The sequence below is a fragment of the Alternaria dauci genome, chromosome 6 (genome assembly GCF_042100115.1).
Source record: "Alternaria dauci strain A2016 chromosome 6, whole genome shotgun sequence".
Classification (NCBI taxonomy): Eukaryota; Fungi; Ascomycota; class Dothideomycetes; order Pleosporales; family Pleosporaceae; genus Alternaria; species Alternaria dauci.
Window position 1 is genome coordinate 296,721 of NC_091277.1, and position 23,192 is coordinate 319,912.

General features: G+C 51.5%; 7 protein-coding genes across 7 annotated transcripts; 3 read left to right on the top strand and 4 right to left on the bottom strand.

Annotated features, from left to right (window-relative positions):
* Nucleotides 1-2,235: 2,235 nt before the first annotated feature.
* Nucleotides 2,236-4,517, bottom strand: ACET3X_006447 (uncharacterized protein; the record flags this gene model as incomplete). Its single annotated transcript, XM_069453352.1, has 5 exons — nt 2,236-2,732; nt 2,796-3,127; nt 3,198-3,711; nt 3,766-3,968; nt 4,018-4,517. The coding sequence occupies 5 exons, from the start codon at nt 4,515-4,517 to the stop codon at nt 2,236-2,238; spliced, it is 2,046 nt and encodes a 681-aa protein (XP_069305215.1).
* A 458-nt stretch (nt 4,518-4,975) lies between these two features.
* Nucleotides 4,976-6,537, bottom strand: ACET3X_006448 (uncharacterized protein; the record flags this gene model as incomplete). The annotated part of the gene is made up of 2 exons (XM_069453363.1): nt 4,976-6,335; nt 6,383-6,537. 2 exons carry the CDS (start codon nt 6,535-6,537, stop codon nt 4,976-4,978), a joined length of 1,515 nt encoding a protein of 504 aa, XP_069305216.1.
* Nucleotides 6,538-6,816: 279 nt separating this feature from the next.
* ACET3X_006449 (uncharacterized protein) lies at nt 6,817-8,262 on the top strand (the record flags this gene model as incomplete). Its single annotated transcript, XM_069453375.1, has 3 exons — nt 6,817-6,919; nt 6,972-7,200; nt 7,257-8,262. The coding sequence occupies 3 exons, from the start codon at nt 6,817-6,819 to the stop codon at nt 8,260-8,262; spliced, it is 1,338 nt and encodes a 445-aa protein (XP_069305217.1).
* A 1,268-nt stretch (nt 8,263-9,530) lies between these two features.
* ACET3X_006450 (uncharacterized protein) lies at nt 9,531-13,590 on the top strand (the record flags this gene model as incomplete). Its single annotated transcript, XM_069453386.1, has 8 exons — nt 9,531-9,573; nt 9,629-9,679; nt 9,740-9,866; nt 9,925-10,090; nt 10,146-10,271; nt 10,335-10,524; nt 10,586-11,097; nt 13,162-13,590. The coding sequence occupies 8 exons, from the start codon at nt 9,531-9,533 to the stop codon at nt 13,588-13,590; spliced, it is 1,644 nt and encodes a 547-aa protein (XP_069305218.1).
* A 2,411-nt stretch (nt 13,591-16,001) lies between these two features.
* On the bottom strand, nt 16,002-17,784 carry ACET3X_006451 (uncharacterized protein). The gene is made up of 2 exons (XM_069453397.1): nt 16,694-17,784; nt 16,002-16,637 (listed from the first exon to the last, which is right to left on the bottom strand). Exons 1-2 carry the CDS (start codon nt 17,655-17,657, stop codon nt 16,024-16,026), a joined length of 1,578 nt encoding a protein of 525 aa, XP_069305219.1. The 5' UTR covers nt 17,658-17,784; the 3' UTR covers nt 16,002-16,023.
* Nucleotides 17,785-18,082: 298 nt separating this feature from the next.
* On the top strand, nt 18,083-19,400 carry ACET3X_006452 (uncharacterized protein; the record flags this gene model as incomplete). Its single annotated transcript, XM_069453408.1, has 7 exons — nt 18,083-18,110; nt 18,160-18,209; nt 18,258-18,286; nt 18,337-18,500; nt 18,556-18,845; nt 18,898-19,182; nt 19,233-19,400. The coding sequence occupies 7 exons, from the start codon at nt 18,083-18,085 to the stop codon at nt 19,398-19,400; spliced, it is 1,014 nt and encodes a 337-aa protein (XP_069305220.1).
* Nucleotides 19,401-20,902: 1,502 nt separating this feature from the next.
* On the bottom strand, nt 20,903-21,826 carry ACET3X_006453 (uncharacterized protein; the record flags this gene model as incomplete). The annotated part of the gene is made up of 1 exon (XM_069453419.1): nt 20,903-21,826. The coding sequence occupies one exon, from the start codon at nt 21,824-21,826 to the stop codon at nt 20,903-20,905; it is 924 nt and encodes a 307-aa protein (XP_069305221.1).
* Between the last annotated feature and the right edge of the window lie 1,366 nt (nt 21,827-23,192).

Genomic DNA, 23,192 nt, shown 5'->3' on the forward strand with positions numbered 1-23,192 from the left:
AGAGACAGATTCTTACATCTGATGACCAGAGTCTAAGAGCAAATTTCCATAATCCAAAACCGCTCCTCGCTTTTGGCGAACATAGTAGCGTAGATCCTTCTTTTCAGTGTGTCGACAAAGTTCGCCGTCTTTTTGTTGCCATCCTCTGTTTCCAAGCCCATTGATGTATCTCCAATCCTTTACAAAAGGCCAGAAAGAGATTCATGGTTCCTTCATTGCAGCTCTTGATCCTCCCATGAGGGTTTCAAGACATGAATTCTGATAGTAAGCAAAGTCCAAATGTGCGACAAGCAAATTCCAAAATGGAAAGCCGCAGCCAGAGACCAGACATCCATGGTCGGTCTTCGACTTTCTTTTTCTAAAGAAGGATGTAATTCTGGTATAACGTTTTCAATGGTCAGCGACAATGTTTTCCTTCCAACATAGTACTTGGCTACCGAGTTTTAGTACACGGATCATCGGAGCCGAGAAGCTAACCTATGAATTTACGTTTGCAAGGGTAAATTCACAGCGCTAGACATACATCCTGTGGTTATTTATTCGAGAAGGCTGCAGTAGACGAGAGTTTATACATGTTTCCGAATTTTCGATCCCAAGTCGACTTCCTCCAGAGACATGAGGGTGTGCTTGAAAACTTGGTCAGACGAACCATGACTCCAGCTCTTCCGTATCTCTAGTGCCAAACATAGGATGGTATAGTTGGGTTTTTCGTAGACGAACAAGCCCATAGGGTTGTAGATAGCCATTCGATGACAGCGGCCGACAAGGTTTGTATCCTGCAGTCCCTCAGCGAGCGCCCGTTTCAGTAAGTCGGTGCATACGACCTTTTCAGACCACGGCTAGAACGCTCTAGACATGACCTCGGGAGACTTGGGATTATCGTTTTGTACCAAGTCGTCTTTGTGAAGATAGAGACGTGGTGGTAATGTTTTTGGCTTCGGAGCAGCGAGACAGGCATGAAACCAGTTCTTTAGAGTTTTGGAAAAAGGATGAACCATTGCAACCACTTCTTCAGTAGAGCGCGTTTTTCGTGGAGTACGAGGAGGGTACCAGGAAGGGGGACCGCGAAAGAACAGACTTTATAGCTAGAAAAACTATTATTGGGGGCAAGATGAGGGTACATATTTTGGAAATCTAAGCGCCGGCAAGGTCATATTCGCTGGGTAGAGGCTCTTTGGTTTCGCGAAATGATAGCCAGCGATAGTTGAACCCGAAACCGCAGCACCGCGCATTTGATGCTTTTTTGACGATTTTCGGAATAGGAAGACATGAGATAGCGAGCTTCTTTTTTTCTTGGAAAACAATAATGTAACGGGTGTGGCGAGTAAGTAGAGAAGAGATCCCGATGTTTTATGCCAGGAATTTTGGACGACGACACCCAGTATAAGCCGTCTACTCGGATTTTTCGATGCTGCTGCCAGGACATTGAATGCTTCTTTGACGTTGTATGACTCGACGAAGAAGTCGCGAAGACATAAGTCCTGATGCTCTGAAGTTTGGTGGAATAGTCAAGGAGCAGACATACTCCTTGCTCATTAGTATTTTGCTGGCGCAAAGAACGCAACATGATACTTTTGTGGATAGGGTTCGAGATTTGGCGGATACATCGTTGGAGAAATGACGGGGGAAGAGGAGGCGCCGTGCATGGTATTTGTATGTCGACGTCGTGCGGACAGATACAACTGTAGGATAGAGTTTTTGAGGAATTCGCGGAGGGTAGCGGGAAATGTGGTCGTCTGCTCGACACATGGACAGTGTCTGCAGGTGTTTGAGAAAAGGAAAACATGGCGGCTGGTGACGAGAGATTTTGGCGGCCTCCAGCGCACAGTCCATGAACAGTACCAAGTGTAATGTTAGGTGAGAAAATAGCATGAAGTTGTGAGTGAAGAGAGAAAGGGGTGAAGAGAAGCAGAGACGGGCTTATATACTGTACTGTAGGACTGGACGAAAAAAAAAGCATAATGTGCTGTTGGTCGAACCAATACTCCTACCGTCTTCGATGTAGCCACAGCACAACCAATAGAACTACCGACGGCACCACAGTACTACCCAATCTGCATACATGTCTTCTCAAACACTGGCCAACAACTCCGATGCCTTTTCAAGAGTCCCGGTTAACCAAGTATTCCACTCTAAACACAAAGTCAAGTTCCGGTCTTGAAGCGCCTCCGTATTCGCAGGAAGAGTCTGTGCTTTATACCCTGTATCTCATCAGTCACATTCCACAACATTCCCCTAGTCCAACTTACCATCATCCCGGTTCGGCGCATATAAGCCGTTTCTGTAGAACTGTCGACCAGGCAGACCATCTCGTCTAACAAACAGCCTCTGCACATCCTTCATAACGCTGTTCGCTTTCCGAACCCTCACCGCATCATCAAGAAATGATGGCTCACTGGCTCGGTCCGTAAATTCGGTGGCTACTTGACGCAACCTCCTTCCTACATTAGCAAGGTCGTTTATTTTGACTTTCCGCTGAACAGCCGCGCTATCCGGCATGCCCATGGTCTCCCCGACAAGCTCTCGGATCCAGTAGTTGATGTTCCGAGCGTAAGTATCCATGTCGAACGGTATGAGAGTATCGTCTGCCAGGTGGAATGCTAGTAGTGCAATGAATCGTCCTACAGTGGCGTGGATCCCGAAATCCGGATCGACCATGCTCTTCATCCAGCGATACGAGTCGTAGTTGCTGTGGTAATGGTAGACTGGCGACTCGCGACTGGCATCCATACCTAATCACCAACAGACTCGTCAGTATCCGTCTCACAAGCTTGTCGTACAACACAGGAACTTACCAAAGTCCAGAGCCCCAATCCCTAATTGCAGAAACGCCGTGTAATCACTTCCACTCCCCAGATTCGTAAATCCATTATCCTCAGGCCGAAACATGTACAACTCATACCAAGCATCGTACAACGTCTTGTTTCCGTATTCGACCTTCTTCATGATGTTTTGCACAACGGTACGTAACTCGGGAGTAGCACCTGCACCGGGCAGCGGGCCTGCAACGCCAATATCGACGTTGAGATAGGTCAGTGCAGTCATGGAGAGCCAGGGAGCGTATTCTTCGACCCATTCTGTTGATCCGATTAGCGCATACTCTTCCGCGTCCCAGGAGGCGAAGACACTGTAAAATGCAAAGATTCGATTAGCTTGGACTTCTTATTGTCAGATAGGAGGGGTAGCAGTGGACGTACATGTTCCGTCGTGGCTTCCAACCAGTTTCCAACAACTCGCCGAAAGCTCTTGTGAGTTCGACCAAGATAGCTGAACCAGAGTTCGGATCTGCAGCTCCGCCAACAATCCAGGCGTCGCGGTGGTTACCGATGATGATCGTTTCATCGGGATTCGTGCCGTTGATTATGCCGATGACGTTCCAGATTGGCGTGGTCTTTTCTTCCATGAAGTTCGTGAGAGAAAGAGTAACTCCTGGTGCTGGGCCGGTGCTGTATGTTGCTTTCAGGCCGCCGATCCATCCGTCTCGATTCATCACCTTTCCTGATGTACCATGGTCATCCAGAGCCTTCAGGAGTGGCAGAGCGTCGCGGTGAGATATGGGCAAAGACGGGATTTTGGGTAGATTCGGAGGATTGCTGACACGCTTGACGCCGGGTTTCGATGGGTATCCGGGTGTCGTTGGATCGCCGGGGTATTGGTTAACATACGCAACTGATCCTCGCTGTATGGAGGAAGGCTGACGCGCTGGACCATCTGCGAGAAGTCAGCGATACGTGACTGCTATATATAATGGTAGGGGATTCATACTAGGATATGCAGCCTGTCCTTTGGCCTCTTGCGGTCCGTCATCTCCAGGATCACTGAACATCACGACTCCGACCATGCCATGTGCCTCGGCATTTATAACCTTTACACCACGAAAAGGGCCTCCGTACTTTGCGAGAGCAATCTTTCCTTGCAGGTCGATATTGGCTGCTGCGAGTGCCGCGAAGTCGTCTTTATGGCCGCGACTATTGTAGATTAGTAGTGATCAGAACAATCGGCACGCACACCTCTTACCCAACATAGACATACTCTGTTTCTACTTTCCCAGAGGCAGAGTATCCATGAAATCCTGGCAACGCTTGAGGAGAGCTTGTCGTTTCGTCTTCCGGCAATGCGTCCTCGTACATCTGAGCCTCATGCAACGTGCGATTTCCCGATCTCAAGACTAGCTTTTGCTCTTTCGGATAGTTGAGAAATACTTCATACTCGACTAGTGAAGCAGGTACGCCGTTTTCAGTCCACGCATCCGCAGTTGCTTCTGCGATTGACTTGTTGCGTCCAGCGACATGATCGCCATAGGTGTAATATGACGACCAGTCATCGATGAATAAAGTCGAGAAAGACTCGTGGAGGATATCCTCATTCTTGCTCCGTACTGGCGGGAAAGGAACGGCCTGGCGAGGCACTAGAGGACGTTGTTGTGATTGCTGGCCGGTTTCGAGGCTGCGGAGATCTCGTTGGCATGCTGTTGTCAATTGCACCAAGCTCAGCGCAGACAGTAAGAATGACACCATGGTTGAGTGATATCTGGTGTTGTTGTAGTTGTGTCTGAAGTCGGTATATGCGCAGTGAGCAAGCGCAAGGTAGATAGTAGGGCACGTGCGTCGCTCTTTTGCAGTGAAGGGGTAGGAGCGAATGCCCACTGTTGGTTCCCCTCTCCATCGTTTCTGCCTCATATATTATCAAATCGTTCCCGTTCCTTGTATACGATGTTGCAGGGATGTGCAAATAGCCGACATGCCGCTGGGGTCGTGTATGGTACGCCAGCTCGGACGGCTAAGGTGAACCTCATTGCATGAGTGAGGACTGTGTCAGAAAAGCGAATCAAAGTGCGAATCCTTTGCGAGAACTTGAGCGTTTCACACGTGGACTAGTGATGTAGTGAGATCTCCATGCTTGTACAATGGAACACAAGATTAATTCGTACACGTCTTACTCGAAAGTCAACCTACTGTGAGCTCACTCTCCATTACTAGAGCTCGTTATGGCCAGGTGTCTCCGGATCTTGCGACACATCCTCTGCAACCTCTTCAACCTCAATCTTGACCTGCTCAGAGTCCGCTGCCTTCTCCTCCTTAGCTTCTAGTTTCTCGCCAGCAGCCAGGAGGGAGTCAGCCAGCTTCTCTTTCTTGCCCTCGCCCATTCGAATGGCATCGACCCACTGTTCGACTGCCTCGGCTCCGAAAGAGCTGCCAGAGTACTTCTTGTACCATGCGCGCTTGCCGTTGGTAGCAATGAGGTGGACCTCATCCGCACTTCCCAGGCCGAGCTCTGTGACCAGAGACGCAGCAAGTGGGTTTGTCGAAGGTACACCGACGAAGGGGAAGAGATGGCTGCCAGAAGCATCGTACTTCTTGTGAATGGACGCAAGGGATGCAATGGCAGTGGTTGCAGCCTCGGAAGACTCGTCCTTGGGTAGAAGTGCCAGGATACAGGTCTTGCTCTGCTCGGTCAAGCACAATGCTTGAAGCTCGGCAGCTTCAGCGAGCAGAGGTATCGTTGGCTTGGCTTCTTCGACTGGGATTTCGATTGGGTTGGGTGTATCCTCATCCTTGACATTCGGATCAGGCGACTCAGTCGGTACGACCGGCTCCTCGACAGTCTCGTCTGTGGCTGAGACAGCGGCCGAAGATGCATCCGCGGACTTGTGTGAAGCTGAGGCTTTTGCAAACTTGCTGGAGGACTTGGATTCCTTCTTGGTATCCTTCTTAGCCTTGGACTTCTTCTCCTTCGCAGGCGGGTGATCGGGGTTGGGTGGGGCGACCTGGGAGAGAAACTCGACCATGGCTGCTTTGTCGGCCTTGCCTTCGTGCTTGATGGGTGTGTCGGATCCCGCGGGAATTAGGATCAAGCTCGGGAAGTCGGTAATGCCATACTTTTCCACTGCCGCCTTTTCCGACTTCTTGACTTGTGCAACCGACACGACTCCAGCGAAGTCAATCGCTAGGGCGCGGAGTGTGGCGCTGACAATACCCTTCTCGCTGAACAGAATGGCCTTGGCGGTGTCCTTGTTCTCCTGCAACCACTCGTCGAGGTTCTTGTCGTTCACCCTCTTCACGATATTGGGCACCTTGTCCTTGACGGCGTCCACGATGGCCTTGGCGGAACGAGGGCCTTGGTAGTCCTCTACCGTAGGCTTGCCGGGCTTCTTGCCGGGCCGAACAATCTTGAGGGTAGGGAAGCCCTGAACGCCCATCTTTCCGCAGAAAGGCTTGTTCATCTCTTCATCACAATTAACGGCGGCGACTTTGGCAATACCTGCGAGGGACTTGGCGGCCGTTTCGTAAGCGGGCTTGAGGTTCTTGCAGTGGCCGCACCATGGCGCGTAGAATCTGGGAGGTGTGAGGGGAGGAGAGGATGGCAAAGGAGGATGGCTTACTCGACGATAGACGTGTAGTTGGACTTTGCGATTACTCTGTCATAGTCCATGCCTGTAATCTGAACGACTGGACTACTCTTGGAGTACATGCCCTCGGCGTGGACATTGTGGGCCAGCGCGGCCGTGGCGGCAAACAGCGTGGTTGCGCGGACCATGGTTGCAGTGTGTTGTGGTTGGAGTGGAGAATAAGCAGAGGTGCGGCCGCTGCAGTGTATATAGGCTCACATAGCGTTGTTGCCAGGTTGGCCTTTTCACTCATCTGTGACAGCTTGCCATAAGTTACATGGCCATAGCTGAGATGCGGGGAGACAGGGATCAGTCCGGACTAGCGCCTATGACCGCATGCCCGCTGGAGCTGCCTGCGCTCTACTGCGTCTCTCCACAGACTAAATACCACTTGCGACACGCGCCTTAGCACACGCAATACTACAACAATGGCCGACGCAGTACCGGCAAAGCTCAGGAGCTTGCAGCTCGCGTCTTTTGCGAAGCGCGCCGCTCAGCTGGAGAAGTTCAAGCCCATCATCACCTACTGGTGTGAGTACCGTCGCGTCTGTCACTACAAGAGACGCATACTAAAGCTGCACAGTGCGCTTTTATATAGTCCAAAGAATCATCGCCAGTGGACTCCACTCGGCTGACCAAGAATGTACCGCCTACACGACCGATCTCATGGAGAAGCTGGAGCGGGCAAAGGCCGAGAACCCAAACGAAGATGCACTGCTCGATGACACGGTTGCGAGCGCATACTGTGAACAATTCGCTCTGCAGACTCTCGCAAAGGCAGAGAGGGAGATGGCCGAGAACAGAGTCAATGGGTGCGTACTAAACACGTCGTCTCATGGCGGACCCTCCCTTCTAACACGGTTCGCAGGCAGACCGCCGACACCCTCCTCGCAGCTTCCACGTTCCTCGAGGTAATGTCTGTATGGAAGAACAACGACCCCGAGATTACTTCCAAGATCAAGTTCGCAAAGTACCATGCGCTGCGCATCGTCAAAGCCATCAAGGCCAACGAAGACCCGAACGCGACGAACCCCAGACAAGAAGCACCACAACAGCCGTCTGCGCTAGATCCGAACGATCCAGAAGTGCAGAGTATAAACCAGGGCGCTCCGCCCGAGAACCCATACCAACCCTATGTCGAGACGGTACCCAACACGACCCAGCCGTCGCCCAGTTTGTCCGCGCGCCAAGTGTCACCGCCAGCTCCCAATTTCCCTTCCGCGCCTACGGGATACAATCAATCATCGCACAATGATGTCTCTCCCATATCACAACCAGCAACCTCGCGGCAGGGCTCTGTCGTCTCAATCGGCGGCGGATACTTTCCAAAGACCGACCCTCCTACTTTCACGTCAGAGGCGACAGCACCAGGGCTACCCACCGCACCCATGGACATCGACCCTCTCACATCTTCTCTACCAAACAGCCCTGCGCCACAAGCTCCAGAAGCTTCAGACCCCGCAAGCTTCTACCAGAACCCGGCATCTCCCCCACCCATGGCCCCCGAGCAACCACCTCAAAATGCATTCCAGTCGCCTCCACCACCTCAAGTCCCCCAGAAGCCACAGAGACTATCTTCGAGCTTTACAGCCCCTCCGCAACCATCCCAGAACTTCTTTCCACCGCCCATGATGTCTCAGCAACAGTACCAGCAACAATACTCGTCAACACCTAACCAGAATCCCTACGCTCAGCCACCAGGGCCTCCTCCACAGCAACAGCAGTCATCGCAGGGCCCATTCAGAGATGACGAGGATTCCATCATGGCAGCTACAAAGCACGCAAAATGGGCCATCTCAGCGCTGAACTTTGAAGATTCGACGACGGCCGTCAAGGAGTTGAGGGCGGCGCTGCAGGCTTTGGGCGCGGCTTGAGTGTATTGAAGGGATGGCATGAGCCCCGTGGGCAGTTTCTTGGTTCGCTGTATACCCATGCTTTGTACATAGATGTGTTGGAGATACGTTCGCTAGTAAATGGAAACGGATTTGGTTGACTACAATGGCTGGGACAATGCATTTCAGATGTGTGTGATTGAGTAGGGGTCTGCAAAGTGTAGTCCTTTCATTGCCAAGGGGGAACGATGTTGTTTACACGTAGTTTGGTGTATTGGCCATTACGCTTTTGAAAGTCTCGCGACAGCTTTCTTCCAGGGGAATTGTTTCGTGGGTGGAGTGAGAGTTTTGGATGAATGACTGCACGCCGTCTGCGGCTATGCTGGTGTAAGTCTTTTGTGACTTCGCGGAAGAAATAGATATCAGAATGGATGGAAAGAGTATACTGACGAGAACAACGATCAAGTCGGGGTACAACCTTGGTGCAGCGCAGCATACATGGCCGTGCAGTGAGAGATCAAAGTCGCCCAGCTGCCCTGATCGTCAGAGTGTGTACACCCCTAAGATTTCCGGTGACATTCTCGGCTTCATACACCTAGCTCCAAGACTAGATAAAAACTCCGATATCGAGAACTGTGCCTAGTATCCTTGACGTTTACAAGATGGTGCGAAGGCACTGATACTTTACCTTGATGCTTACGGGCACACACCGGAGTATGAGTGCCAGGGTAGTCTCAGTCGTCCACTGCGAAGATAGAAAATATGTTGTTTCCAGGGTCCATAAGACCGACCTGGAGGACAGTCCATGGCAAAGATTCAACGCCAATGCCGCGTCTGGGAGGCGAAATCATTCCGCCGGGCGCCTACCGTAGTATCGCATGCTCCGAAATATTTTGAGTTCAACACGCCGAACGTATACCGGCGTTCTCCTTGGGCCGGCGAGTGTAACATCCTGTGATGACCACATTTTGGTCTCCAAACCCTCCCTGGGCTACCAGATCTTGGCTGCGGGGCACCTTTTCACAATACACCGTCTCGTCCCTCTTTCCTCACCCAGCGGGCCGAGGCTTTGTGATACACTCGGTGGGTGGTCTTTTTCAGCGAGTATCGATAAGCGCCGCGTTGGGTTAACCGAGTCTGCCTAGCGTCACTCGCCGACACTACGAGACATCCCTGCAAGGCCAATTTTTCTCTGATCGCTCGCCTTTAAGCAAGCGCAAAAAAGATTCCCAACCCTCTTTTCCACCTTCTCTCCAACACCTTCCTGCTCTTCAATTTTTCAGGTTGTTCCTTCCACACACACCGCAATCATGAGCGACGAAGTCTACGAGGGTGCCATCGGCATCGATCTTGGTGCGTAATATTCGCGAATTACCCCACAGTGGGATGTGGGCTAACAATATCGCAGGCACCACCTACTCTTGCGTTGCCAACTACGAGGGCACCAATGTCGAGATCAGTATGCGCTCCCGCCGATTCCGTTGCGAAGAGGTCAATGTCTAACCGTGTGTGCCCACAGTCGCCAACGAGCAGGGTAGCTTCACCACCCCCTCGTTTGTGTCCTTCACCAGCGAGGAGCGTTTGATCGGAGAGGCGGCCAAGAACCAGGCTGCTATGAACCCCGAGAACACCGTCTTCGATGTCAAGTGAGTACTCCCGCATTTTTTTGCCGCACGCGCACGATCAGCAGGCTGACTCTGGTAGGCGTCTCATTGGTCGCCGATTCGAGGACGAGACCGTCACAAAGGACATCAAGTCATGGCCATTCAAGGTCGTTGACCAGGGCGGCAGCCCTCTCGTCGAGGTTGAGTACCTCGGCGAGACCAAGCAGTTCTCCCCCCAGGAGATCTCTGCCATGGTTCTCGTCAAGGTAAGATCTGCGCACACACTCAGCATGGCGGGGCAGCGACTAACAAAATCCACAGATGAAGGAGGTCGCTGAGACCAAGCTCGGCAAGAAGGTCGAGAAGGCCGTCATCACCGTCCCCGCCTACTTCAACGACAACCAGCGTCAAGCCACCAAGGACGCCGGTGCCATTGCTGGCCTCAACGTTCTCCGTATCATCAACGAGCCCACCGCCGCCGCTATCGCCTACGGTCTCGGCTCCGGAAAGTCTGACAAGGAGAGGAACGTCCTCATCTACGATCTCGGTGGTGGTACTTTCGATGTCTCTCTTCTGCACATCCAGGGTGGTGTTTTCACCGTCAAGGCTACTGCCGGAGACACCCACTTGGGTGGTCAGGACTTCGATACCAACCTCCTCGACCACTTCAAGAAGGAGTTCACCAAGAAGACTAAGAAGGGTAAGAGAAACCTCACACGATTCGCAGTACTGTTGTTTGGCGAATACTAACATTTCCACAGACATCAGCGGCGACGCCCGCGCCCTACGTCGTCTCCGGACTGCTTGCGAGCGTGCCAAGCGTACTCTCTCCAACGCTACCCAGACCACTGTTGAGATCGACTCGCTGTTCGACGGTGAGGACTTCAACGCCAACATCACCCGTGCTCGTTTCGAGGACTTGAACCAGAAGGCCTTTGTTGGCACTCTAGACCCCGTTGCCCAGGTTCTCAAGGACGCCAACATTGCCAAGGACAAGGTTGACGAGATCGTCCTTGTTGGTGGTTCCACCCGTATCCCCAAGATCCAGAAGCTCCTCAGCGACTACTTCAACGGCAAGAAGCTCGAGAAGAGCATCAACCCCGATGAGGCCGTTGCCTACGGTGCCGCCGTCCAGGCCGGTATCCTCTCCGGAAAGGCCACCTCCGCCGACACTGCCGACCTTCTCCTCCTCGATGTCGTTCCCCTCTCCCTTGGTGTTGCCATGGAGGGTAACATCTTCGCTCCAGTCGTTCCCCGTGGTCAGACCGTCCCTGTATGTATTGCCATTGCTTTGTGATCTGGCATCCACTAACCTCGCCCAAAGACGATTAAAAAGAGGCAAGTGCTTTAACTGTTCCCTTTGTTCATTCTGTTCTGCATGTATACCCCTCTTCATGTATCCTGTTGTTTTTTCTCCCATGTTTTGTCGTCGCTCCCCTCCCTGATGTGGGTGAGGGGAGCACCTGCCAGCTTTGAGGGCCTACCACCCTTTGAGCATCTCAAAGCTGGCAGGAGCCCTGGACACTGTTTACCTGGACCCGGATCTGGACCTGGATTTAAAGCCATCCTCGGCTTTCTGCCTTGCTTGCATCCCATCCTCACTGCAGCTGGCACATCCACTCTCATTTCACGGTGGTTTGAGACTTCACAGGATCGTGTCAAACGATCCTCGCCCACCACCACACACTCTCTCACTGGGTGAGACGGAAACCAGTTTTCGAGTCTCATTCTACCGGCATCACTCCTCCGGCAGCTCTCTCTCACCGTCTGGTATCGCCACTGGCGATATCGAGGTCGTCGATAAGCATGGCTTCTACCACTCATGCCTTGCTTGAGTTGCTTGTCGCTCTTATCTGGGCCTGCCTCTCAGTACCCGTTCACAAGAATGGTCTGTTTGCGACCGTCTTCATCAACTCTACCGTCATCGCCGAGACTTGCTCAGTCGCGTCACTGTCTTTCTGTCCGGGTCTTCTCGACGCTATGCAAGCAACTATACCACCTGCCGTGAGCTTCTTCCGGAACACTCCCACTGATAGCTATCGACGCTGGGGTGTCTACTGCCTTGTGCTCGAGAAGCCTGGTCACATACCTTTGGTCTACATCGGATCAGGTACTGATGCAAAGCGTGGTCTCCCAGCTCGTTTGCAGAACTACAAGAAGCTCAAACGTTTCGACCTGTGGCCCAAGTATGTACTCAAAGCTTACCGAGACGGCTACAAGATCGTCCATATTGGCTTGTTGGTGACGGTCCCAATACCTGGATCCAGCAACGCCCCAGTCGTTCGTCTCCTTCTCGTCGCAATGGAGGCTACATTCTCGTTCTTCTTCTGGACTATGCAATCTACCACCAAAGACTATCGTATGGGATCTTGCTGTCCATGGTATCATCAGCAAGGCCTTTTCACCTACGGCGGTCTCTGTGGCCACAATGCTCTCATCGAGATGGTCGCTGGGCACTTCGACATGACTCCTGAGGAGCGCGAGGCCGTAGCTGCTAAGGTGAAGGAGAAGAACCGCATCTATCAGGCCAACTACCACAAGCTTGAGAAACTCAATGATCCCGAAAAGGTCAAGGCTCGCATGCGGAAGGCCGATGCCCGTTATCGGGCTGCTCGTCCTGACGCCAGCAAGGCAAAGCAAGCCCGTTCCTTTGCCAAGATGATCGCCTCTGGCAAACACCGGTGTCACATCTGTCCGAAGAACTTGCCTAGTCCATCCGCGCTTCGACTGCACAACCGGAGCAAGACGCATCTGGCTCAGTTGACCGCCACCACCTCATCGTCACTGTCTAATACCGTCTAATACCGCCACTGGCGATATCACTCAATTCACGGTCTATTTGCACACCCTCTGGCACGTCTCACCGGTCGACACTACACGTCGTCTCGAAACCACTTTCCGGGTCGCCCAAATCGAGTGACTCGATTTGCTACGCATAGTTCCCGTTATCTGGCTCGACATCTCATGGCTTTCATCTTACTGTTTCACTTTGTTGCTACCATCGCATGTTCTCTTCGTCAGCTACCATCGACAGTTACTAACACTTGCGCAGGACATTCACTACTGTGGCAGGTACGCTTAACCCAAATCCCCCCTTGTTTCTTCTCATGCTAACTTTTGGTAGATAACCAGGTCAGAATTCGATTTTGATCCAACGCGCATGAGACATGTACTGACTTCGTTTTACAGCAAACCGTCCAGTTCCCCGTCTTCCAGGGTGAGCGTGTCAACTGCGAGGACAACACCTCTCTCGGAGAGTTCACCCTTGCTCCCATTCCTCCCATGGCAAGTCTTCGCCCTTTCCTCTTTCTTCGCACCATGACTAACTGTTTCTCAGCGCGCTGGTGAGGCCGTCCTTGAGGTTGTCTTCGAGGTCGACGTCAACGGTATCCTGAAGGTCACCGCCACCGAGAAGACCTCCGGCCGCAGCGCCAACATCACCATCTCCAACGCCGTCGGAAAGCTCTCATCTGCCGACATCGAGAACATGATCAACGACGCCCAGAAGTTCAAGTCCAGCGACGAGGCTTTCTCCAAGAAGTTCGAGTCAAGGCAACAGCTCGAGTCTTACATCTCCCGTGTCGAGGAGATGATCTCCGACCCCACCACATCCATCCGCCTCAAGCGTGGCCAGAAGGAGAAGATCGAGTCTGCTCTCTCCGACGCCATGGCCCAGCTCGAGGTTGAGGATGCCCCCGCTGAGGACCTGAAGAAGAAGGAGCTTGCCCTCAAGCGCACTGTCACCAAGGCTTTCTCCACCCGATAAGCGCATCACACATTAGCAGCGCCACAAGGGCGTGCAGGAAGGAAGGAAGGGCGCACGTGCAGGATACCCAGACTGCGAGCTGCGAACGGAGTTTCATCTATTGCGGCATTTAACGATAGACATGGTGTGTTTGGTTCCTTATCTTTCATGGGTTCCCGGTATTCAGGAACGCGGAAAAGTCTTCTTTGTACTTTCACGATGATGCCTGACGAAACGATCGTAATGGATGTCTGAAAAGTATGCCTAGCGGTCGATATCTCTTATGTACCTCACCAAAGTAGATACATGGAGAGAAAGGGAAGGAAATTGAAATGACTTCACAATATACATCTCTGCCATGCTTCTTGTTGTGACTGCGACTGCAATGGTTTTGCTTGCAGTAGATGTCGTACTCAGCAATGAAGCTCTTAGCCTATACTACTGTCAATAGCTTGAGCATAACATCCGACTGCTGCTATTCGCCCCTTCCATAGCATTCGTGTCATTATTTACTTGTGGGAGTATGACGACCTGCAGGTGTACATTATGTCACATATCATGCTTGATGAAGACAAAGTGTAACACAGGCCTCTTGGGAGCATTTCAAGGTTATCCTCGACGGGTCAAGCTGAGCGATGCGCCCTCTTATCTAGCATTTTCACGAACTGTATTCTGCTGATCCCCACGTATTTAGCTTTCTCGTCAACTTCGTGCAATGTCGCCGGGTACAACAAAGTAAGATACGCCGGCCACTTTCGCAATGTGGCAGCTATAGGCAAGGTTGTCAAAGATAGATGCACCGGTAGAAGTATCTCAACTGATGCCGAAGTGGACGAACGTTCGAATGTCAGGCATTGACGAAGATTGACCTCGCTTCTCATAGCACAATACCCATGAATGTAGAACTGTTCTGATATGTCTCATTGACAACGCGAGAGGCAAAAAGGTAGACCGATTGCTGCCTCTCTTATCTATCAGATGCAGAAGCAAAAACAAAAACATACAACAGCGGGGATTCACTAGTGGTCACCACCTAACTACTAATCCGCCGGTATCCTGCTTGTATATGGCTGAGCGGACGGGAATATTTGCTTTCACCCGTCCGGTGAGCACGATAAGCCTTCGTTTTACCAAAAGCTGCATCGTTTTATCGAAGGCTGCATTCTTATAACAGGAAAAGGAAACCAAATGGTCTTGATCCCTGCTAAGCACTAGACTGAGTATTTAGACATAAGCAAACAAGTTCTCCAACGTCTGTAGTCCGAATTAACCCCTGCTAGGCACCATTGTATCGATTATGCCTTGCTTTACTTATGATCTTGGCCCAACCGTGCCGTGACCCCGCATGATCCCATCATTAATAACCCACATGCTCCAAATCGAGTCCCTGGGCTTGTCCGTGTGATTAAAGACTTCTATTCATAAGTTGTTAATTTGAAAGTGACTGCATGATCCCATCATATATCTTTGAATCTATACTTTCTGATGAGCGCTGCACATATGCAGCCTCATGCAACATAAGCCCCAGACAACATGGCTTCTCTCCTGTTCCATGGCGTAAATTTTCGATGCTCGAATGTTAAGGGACTCCCTCAGTGAAACTCCCGCATCGGTGTCGACATGCGTAATGAGTATACTCAGAAGACCTGGTGTACGTTCGCGTTATAAGGAACTTGGGTTTTGTCGGGGCATAAAGCGAGACAGCCTTGAAAGATGCTCTTAAAACACAACTTGGCTTGAGAAATACCAAAGGTACTCTAAACCCAGTCGCCACACTGTCACTGACGCGATGGGCTTCGCCATCCGTTTGGCCAACGACAGTTCGATTTCATCGAAGCAGTCGCTAGACAATCATGCTTGGTTGCTTCGCCACTTCAATCAATGACTTCTCTGGCTTCGGAAACATACCGTCAAGATTGGTGACCAGAGAGGCGAAGTGCATGCATCGACGATCTTCAACTGCGACAGCAGGGCTGCACTTGGAAAAAAATCCAACCAATCTCTTTTCACGGGTAGACGCGGCGCAGTTACAGGCAGCGAACTTCGGTGAATTTGCTTAAGAAGAAGTGCATGATACTATTATTACAACCCTAAAAATAGATTATTGGCGTTCTTCATCAACATTACGAGCTGTACAAGGTCACTCAAAGGACCATACTATCCTACATTGCTTTCTTTACCCTATCCTCTACAAATTTAGCTGGTTCTTTCTCCTTTCATAAATCCACATTTTGAAAAGCTATTCCGAAGAAACTGTACATGCTGCAACACCAAGCTCTAGCACGAGAAGCTGTTCGGCTTCTCACAGTGTAGGATATTATGTATCGTCAGCCAGGCTCAATACACATTATAGAGAAATTGTGCTAGTCTAATGTCTAAATGCGCATAGATAGCAACAAGCTATAATTATTATATAAAACTTCTTAGCGTACGTCTCAAAGAAGATGTAGAGCCCTAATGTTTAACATTTTTCATGTGCTCGTTTGCCGAACTCTGTGTATAAAACTTCTTAGCGCACGTCTTGCAGGAGATGGTGGGGATTCCGTGTTTAGTGGCTGTCATATGTTCGTTCGCAGCACTCTGTGTATAAAACTTCTTGGCACACGTTTTGCAGGAAATGTCAGGCTTCCCGTGTCCAGTTGCTCTCATGTGCTCGTTTGCCGCACTCTGTGTAGAAAACTTCTTGGCACACGTTTTGCAGGAGATGTCAGGCTTCCCGTGTCCAGTTGCTCTCATATGCTCGTCTGCCGCACTCTGTGTAGAAAACTTCTTTGCGCACGCCTTACAGAAGATGTTAGTGCTTTCGTATGCAGCCGCTGTTATAGGCTGATTTGACGCTTGACCTGATTTGGATCTCTCATCGGGGTTCCGAACTTTCAACTGTGACCCATGGCTTTTAACCTCCATGTGTTGATTCGCCGCTTTCTCTAATTGGGGTCTTCTGTCACGGGTTTGGTATTCGAGTTGTAGTCCGTTTCTTTTGTACTGATCCAGGCTATCGCTTCGCACATCGAGGGGCGGGGCAGTAGCGTGCTCTCCTGAAGGTCCGTGTATCTCTTCCTGAAGTCCTGTTGCAGCGTCAGCGCCAAGACGTCACCAGGCAGAAGACAATTGCTACACTAACCAATTGTCTCACAGGTCACTCTCTCCGCGGTGTAACTCTTGGCCATCTCTGCTGCTGGTATCATCGACAGCACCTCTTTCGCGCATGCCACTGCTGTCCCTGCCGCGTACGGTTGCCACCGCTTGTTCTTGTGCGAGTCCGCGTAGTCACAGATACCACGGATAACTAGACATGGGAAGCTATGCATCAGCCCTGCTGCCTCCATCTCAAAGCATAACACGCCACCTAGCTCTGCGCTAACCCTGTCTCTCTCGGCAGCGCTCCGCATCACCTGGTTGCCCGATGCGATCGTGCCGTAATGCACTACCACAGGTTGCGTCCGCGGGGCCCGAGCTACCAAGTGACTTACGTCGCACTGCTTGCACGTCGCTCCTCCCCTGTGGTCGTACGTCGCGTCGTAGAGAGCGTCTAGGCCCGCAGCTTCTCGCGTGAAGTCTAGCAAGCTGTTAAGCTTAGACAGATACTCCAATAACTTGCCCTTCCCTCTCATGTCCTTCGCCCGCAGGTTCGCAACCGCGTTCAGCAGCATTGTCGGCGGTGTGTTAAGCGCTCCCGTCCGCTCAAACCCGCTCTGCGTAGTCTTGCCCAAGTCGTACTGCACTACTCCGCCGTGCGTCTTATGCGGCTTGCTCACTACCACGTCCCCAAGCCTGATGTCTACTTCCTCGCTCGGAACACCTCCGCCAATGCCTACCATTAGACCAAACCGCGTCGAGGAGAAGGTAGACTTCATCTGCATCGCCACTGCTGCAGCCGAGTTGGTGCCCGTTTGCCCTTCAGGCAAGCAGGCGATAACGACATTGTGTTCGCCAACGCGTCCACAGGTGTAGAGATTCGTGTCGTGGGCGTCGTATTGAGGTGTGTCGTGTTCCTCGTCGAGCATCTCCTGCGCGGCCGCCAGCTCAACAGGCAGCGCGCACACCCATCCCACCGTGTAGTCTTCGCGGCGCAGCTGGCGCGCCATTTACGGTCGTTGCGATGGAGTTCGAGAAAAAAGTGTTGCAGTGTCTCGTGGACAGTGTACTGTAGGTGAGGTCATGGCCTGGCAGCCTAGCAGCCGCTCAGTCTGACGACGAGCACAGCAGCAGGCTGAGGCAGGCTGAGGCAGGATGTTGACGTACAGCGGATGTCGCCGCAGACGTGGGTGAGGTGTGGGGGCCAGAACAACGACTCGCTCATTGGTTAGACATGCGGAGCATGCTTACCACGCCGCAATCAGACCAGGCTGTAAACGCAGCCCGAAGTTTTGAGTACCATACCATCTAATCCATCCAAATTCCTTTATCGCAGAGAGGGCGCAAGCGACGACATCGAGCACTTCTCTCCGCTAAAGTTCGATCATCCCATCACTAATTTTGGGATTCCTACCTCTCTTCGGCAGTTCTCTAAATGCAGCTTTACACAGTTCTGCAGTTATGTACGCAATCAAGCACAATGATACAAGACATAAACTAAGACAAGACCAGCTTCAGCGGGATGGGAGATCGAACAGCAGGACATCAGTCAATGCATAGATGTAGATAATGATTCGCCTTTGCTGCGTCTCGTCTAATTTTCAGTCTAGGACGCTAATGCTCGGCAGCTCCGATACATGTATGTACTACTAGATCAAGTATTAGAGCTATTCAATAATCGTGTTATAGACTTGAAGAACGGGACAATTTCTCAAAAGACGCCCAACCAGGTCCAGAGCTAGTGAAATTCTTCCAGATCCCATCTCACCTCCTGACCACCGTATACCGACGTTCGAATGGGTTCTTCAGCTCTGCAGAGACTTTCAGTCAGGATGGCCAGCTTCAATCCACCTGTGAGAAACCAGTTAAGTACGCTGCAAGCAAGCATGTTCTCATTCTACATCGCAGACACGTGGTTCCGCATCCTCGTCAAGATGGCCGCTCGAGATGCTAGCTCAAGCTACAGCTGGTATGAGATGACGTTTTTTTCGCGTTGGGTCTCCGGTCATTGCACAATCCTGTGCATTGGTGTCTCTTCACTTTTCAGAGGGCTGCTACAAGCCGCGCTTTCCCAGTTGGGAACGAGGCCGCTGCCTTCAGAGCCACACTTGCTGCACATACCTTTAGTTGAGGCGGTTGTTTCTATGCAGGACCTCTCTGTATGGGCTGTACGCGACATCGTGCGTAACGTCGAGAAGGCAAGCACGCTCGCCTAACGAAAAATGCATGAAGTTAGTAACCAGTGCTCAGGACCGCTCACTTCCAGCTCGCGAATCTAAAGGCTTCCTCATGATGCATGAGGCGGCACGCCACGCCATCCACTCTTTCGAGACACTCAGCGTAACAGTGGAGACGGTGGAAGCTATACACGGGCACGTAGTATGTCTTGCGAGCAAGATAAAGCAGGAGGGTAGAAATAGACTAGAGGCATCGTCTCAAGTGCGTACACATATGGCCTTTCAAGTCAGCATGCTTCGCAATCTGCTTCTGCGGTCACAATCGAACAAGGAGCGGCTGCAGAACGAGATCACCCTGGTGAGGCAGTTTGATTGACTACCGACGCGAGCTTACTGACGCATCATCAGGCATACAACATGATTGCACAGCGCGACAGTCAGGTGATGACAGGACTTGGGGAGGCAGCAAGACGCGACAGTGGTGCTATGAGGACAATCGCAGTTGTAACCATGGCCTTTTTGCCACCGACCTTCTTATCAATACGTGCTCCCCACCGTCGCACAGCATTTAACTAACACTGAGCAGGCAATCTTCAGCATGAGCTTCTTTAACTATACTCCCGAACAAGGTAGTGCAGGATGGTCTATATCTGGCGAATTCTGGGTGTACTGGGTTTGTGCCGTACCGTTGACGTGCATAACGCTGATGATCTGGTACTGGCGGCAGAGACGAGTGGAAAGCTGATAACAGCACTGTTTTACTAGGTCTGTTGAGGTAGTGGTCAGACGCTGAGGTTCTGGACTCAGCATTAAGACTACAAGTTATGGTGACATAGAAGCTCTCTACAGTATGTTTTTAGAAGTCACAACTCAGAGGAATCAATATAGCTTTAACATCTTCTTCGTGGGCGGAACTAGCTCTTTTTTAGGCCAAATAAGAGAGCGCAAGTACGCAAGATCAGATGTACTACTTTTCTTCTTAAGTGCTATAGTACGCAGAATCATGTAAAAGGATGACACAATAACTGCGTGGAGGGACAGAAGGAACAAGAGAGACAATGTGAAAGGAAAATGTAAATGGAAGGTGTGAAAAGGGTGTAAGCCCGATCTTGGTAGCAACCCGTTTTAACACAGCGCGCCTCTATTTCGGCAACACTATTAAAAAAACAGAATGTTGAGTAACCATTAATAGCCGTTTAGGGCTATGGCGGGGGCTGTGGTGGCAGAGTCGCGATTCCTAGAAAGTGTAACCCAGAGCGAACACGAGGTAAATGATCCCAACACAGCACCGTGGATTTTGACGGATCGCGAGGGAGAACAAATTTTCAGGATCCTATGGTCGTATGTGAAAGAATGCATCGAAAGATCTCCTATATCCGAGGGCATGCTGGTCGGGCGTTGGTAATCAGCTCTAGCGCTCGCCCACGGTTCCCCTCGTCGTGTCTGCCTCAAAGCAAGAACGGCTCGGTGCTGGTGACTAGTCGGGCGAGGAGCGTGGCGTTGCAGCTAGTGGATGAGAGCGATATCCTGTCCATTGAGCCCATAGACGACACTAGCGGCCAAGAGCTTCTGTGAAAGAAGTTGGGAGGAGCGGTGGACGACGAGAGTGTAACGTCGCCTTTTCGGCGGTAGAGGCCTACTGTATCGCGATAGTTATTAGGGTTGAGCTTTAAGGAACGGTTGATTGTGTGTATGGACGAGGACCCGCATTGCCGAGCTAGCAAGGGCCCTCGAACAGATGCCACTCGCTCTCGTGCAGGCGGCAGCATACATTCGACGACCAGACTTGTCAACGACCAAGCTGCAAACAAGCACTTGATTCAGGCATGACGAAAACTGCAAGTCAATCGAGTCAAGGCGACACCATGTGACGAACGTCAGAACCAAGCTATCTCGGATCTTCCAAGGTTGTCAAGAAAGACACTGAAACACACATTGGCGATATACTGAATTCAACAAAGATCCTGTGCTCGTTATATCGCTAAGCGGCTAGTGTTGGTATTAGAATTGTTCTTTGATCGAAGTTAGTAAGAGGGATGTATAAGCTAACTAAGCTACGATAAGTAGTCTTATCCTATCTATGCAGAAGATGCGTTCCGTCGCCAGAAACCAGGCGCCCTGTCGAAGTCTTCCTCCCAACGCATGAGCGGCGGCCTTACATAATATTCCGGCCAGAAATCATCCTCCTGCAACTGATCCTGAGCATCAACGTAGTCACTGGTGTCGACATACATCCAACCGACATCTTCATGGTCATCATTTGTTTCTCCGCCCTCCCAGTCAAACTTCTCGTCTTCTTCGTCTTCCTCGGCTTCGTCTTCTTCGCTATCGGGCGCCCAGTTTCTCTTGACGAGCTTGAACACGGGCGTGCCCATCATCTCGATTGATTCGAGGCAGATGTCGTCAACAAGAAGACAGAAATTGTAGCGAGATCCAGCATGGTGCAGATAATCCGTGCTGCCGGCTGCGCCAGTCATTTCGTCCTTGGTCGCGGGCTCGCGGTCGGCACGCCAGTTACGTTGTAGCTCGTCTACGGCCCAGCTATTGAAATGCTCGCGGATCTTCTCAGGACCTGCTCTTTCGAATTTGGACTGGTCATCCATCACGACCAACTCATGTCTTGCGAGAAGGCCTGGTTGAGCTTGATATACTGCTAGTGATGACTCGATATCTCGGCAGAGCACAGAGAGTATACGATGCCAAACCGCATCGTCGTTGTACGAGGCACGGTACACGGCCAGACCCCAAGGCGCGTCTGGTTTGAGGATATTGAATAGGTCGTTCAACACCCTCAGCGGGTCAGCCGTTTCTGTCAGGACCTCTGCGCTATAAGCCTGGAACAATTCCTTGCTAACGGGATGCGCCCTGGCAGCCGCCTCGTGAGCAGCATTGACCTTGTCGGGATCGAACTGTGACTTCGTGATAACGGCCATAGCCTTGTCAAGATGATCCATGTGAGCCCGAACGCGGGCTCTTTCCGCGTCTGTAAGTGGTTGCGCCATGGCAGGGGCTGTCTGGGCAGACCGCCAAAGCCACACACACACAATCAACCGTTCCCAAAAGCTCAAACCCGATGATTATCGCGACACAGTAGGCCTCCCAGGAGACCGAAAAAGCGACTTTACACTCCCGTTATAAGGTGGCACGGTGGTTACAAGCAAATTAGGTCTTAGCGCGCGCAAGGGAGCTCTGGCCCGTGGACGCGTCTTTTGACTCAAGAACGACAACACCAACACCAACTTGGCAACAACACGGTACAGATGGCCGAGGCCTCCCAAACCTTGCCCACGCAAAGACCGATATTAGTAGGTGTAGATTTCGGCGAGGCGACAGATGACCAGCGACTAGCATGTAACAAACTAGCAGCGGCTGCTTTCGGGGACCCGCTTTCCGAAGCTGATTACCTGGAACGCGAAGAGCTCATGAGCAAAACAGCTCTTGCGCAAGATGACGGTGTACGCACCTGGTGTCTGTATCACAGCAACACTCGATCTCAAGTGCTCGCAACCTGCAAAACCGTGAAGCGGCAATTACTCGTCACGGATGTCCATGGATCACACATTGGGAACGGCTATTGTATCGCCTCTGTGGTTGTTCACCCTGACTATCGTGGCCAAGGTTACGCTTCTGCCCTTCTGTACAATGTCACCCAATGGCTGGATGGCCTAGGAGACGCGCTCGCAAGCATGATTTACAGCAACAAAGAAGCAGTAAGCAACTGCTACAACAGCAACAACAACGAATGCTAAGCGATTTGAAGTTCTACGCCCGGCTAGGTTGGAGCCCGATCCCAGCCCCCGCAATCGTACTTTCCACCGACGTCTCCATCGATGACGAACCTCACACGATGTATGGCATGCAAGAGCACCTCCGATATCTGCGGGCGGAAGACATCGACGAGCTGTGCAGAATGGACATACACACACTGGCACTAGAAATTGATGAGACGCGGACTGTCGGAAGAAGCACGATTTTGACCGTTCTTCCCACGGCTGATCTCATCGGCTGGCAACATACAAGGGCAGAATTCTATGGGATGAAGCTACATAAGAGATCGCCACTAATCAAAGGGGCTTTTCACGGTTCTAATGCCTGGATCTACTGGCATCACGATTTTCGAAAGCAATGCCTTTTCATTCAAAGAATTTGGATCCTTCGCGAGACTGAAGGAGAACAAAGCAATGTCCTCTCTGCACTTCTGCTTTGTGCAGTTCGAGAGGCTCGATCCTGGGGGTTGCCAATGGTTGTGGTATGGGGAGTTGCATCTGGTTTGCGCGATACATTCGAGACACTCAGTAGCGGCGTCAAAGGTCTAAGCCCCATGCTGCAGGCACAAAGACGGGAAACCATATCTGTTAGATGGAGAGG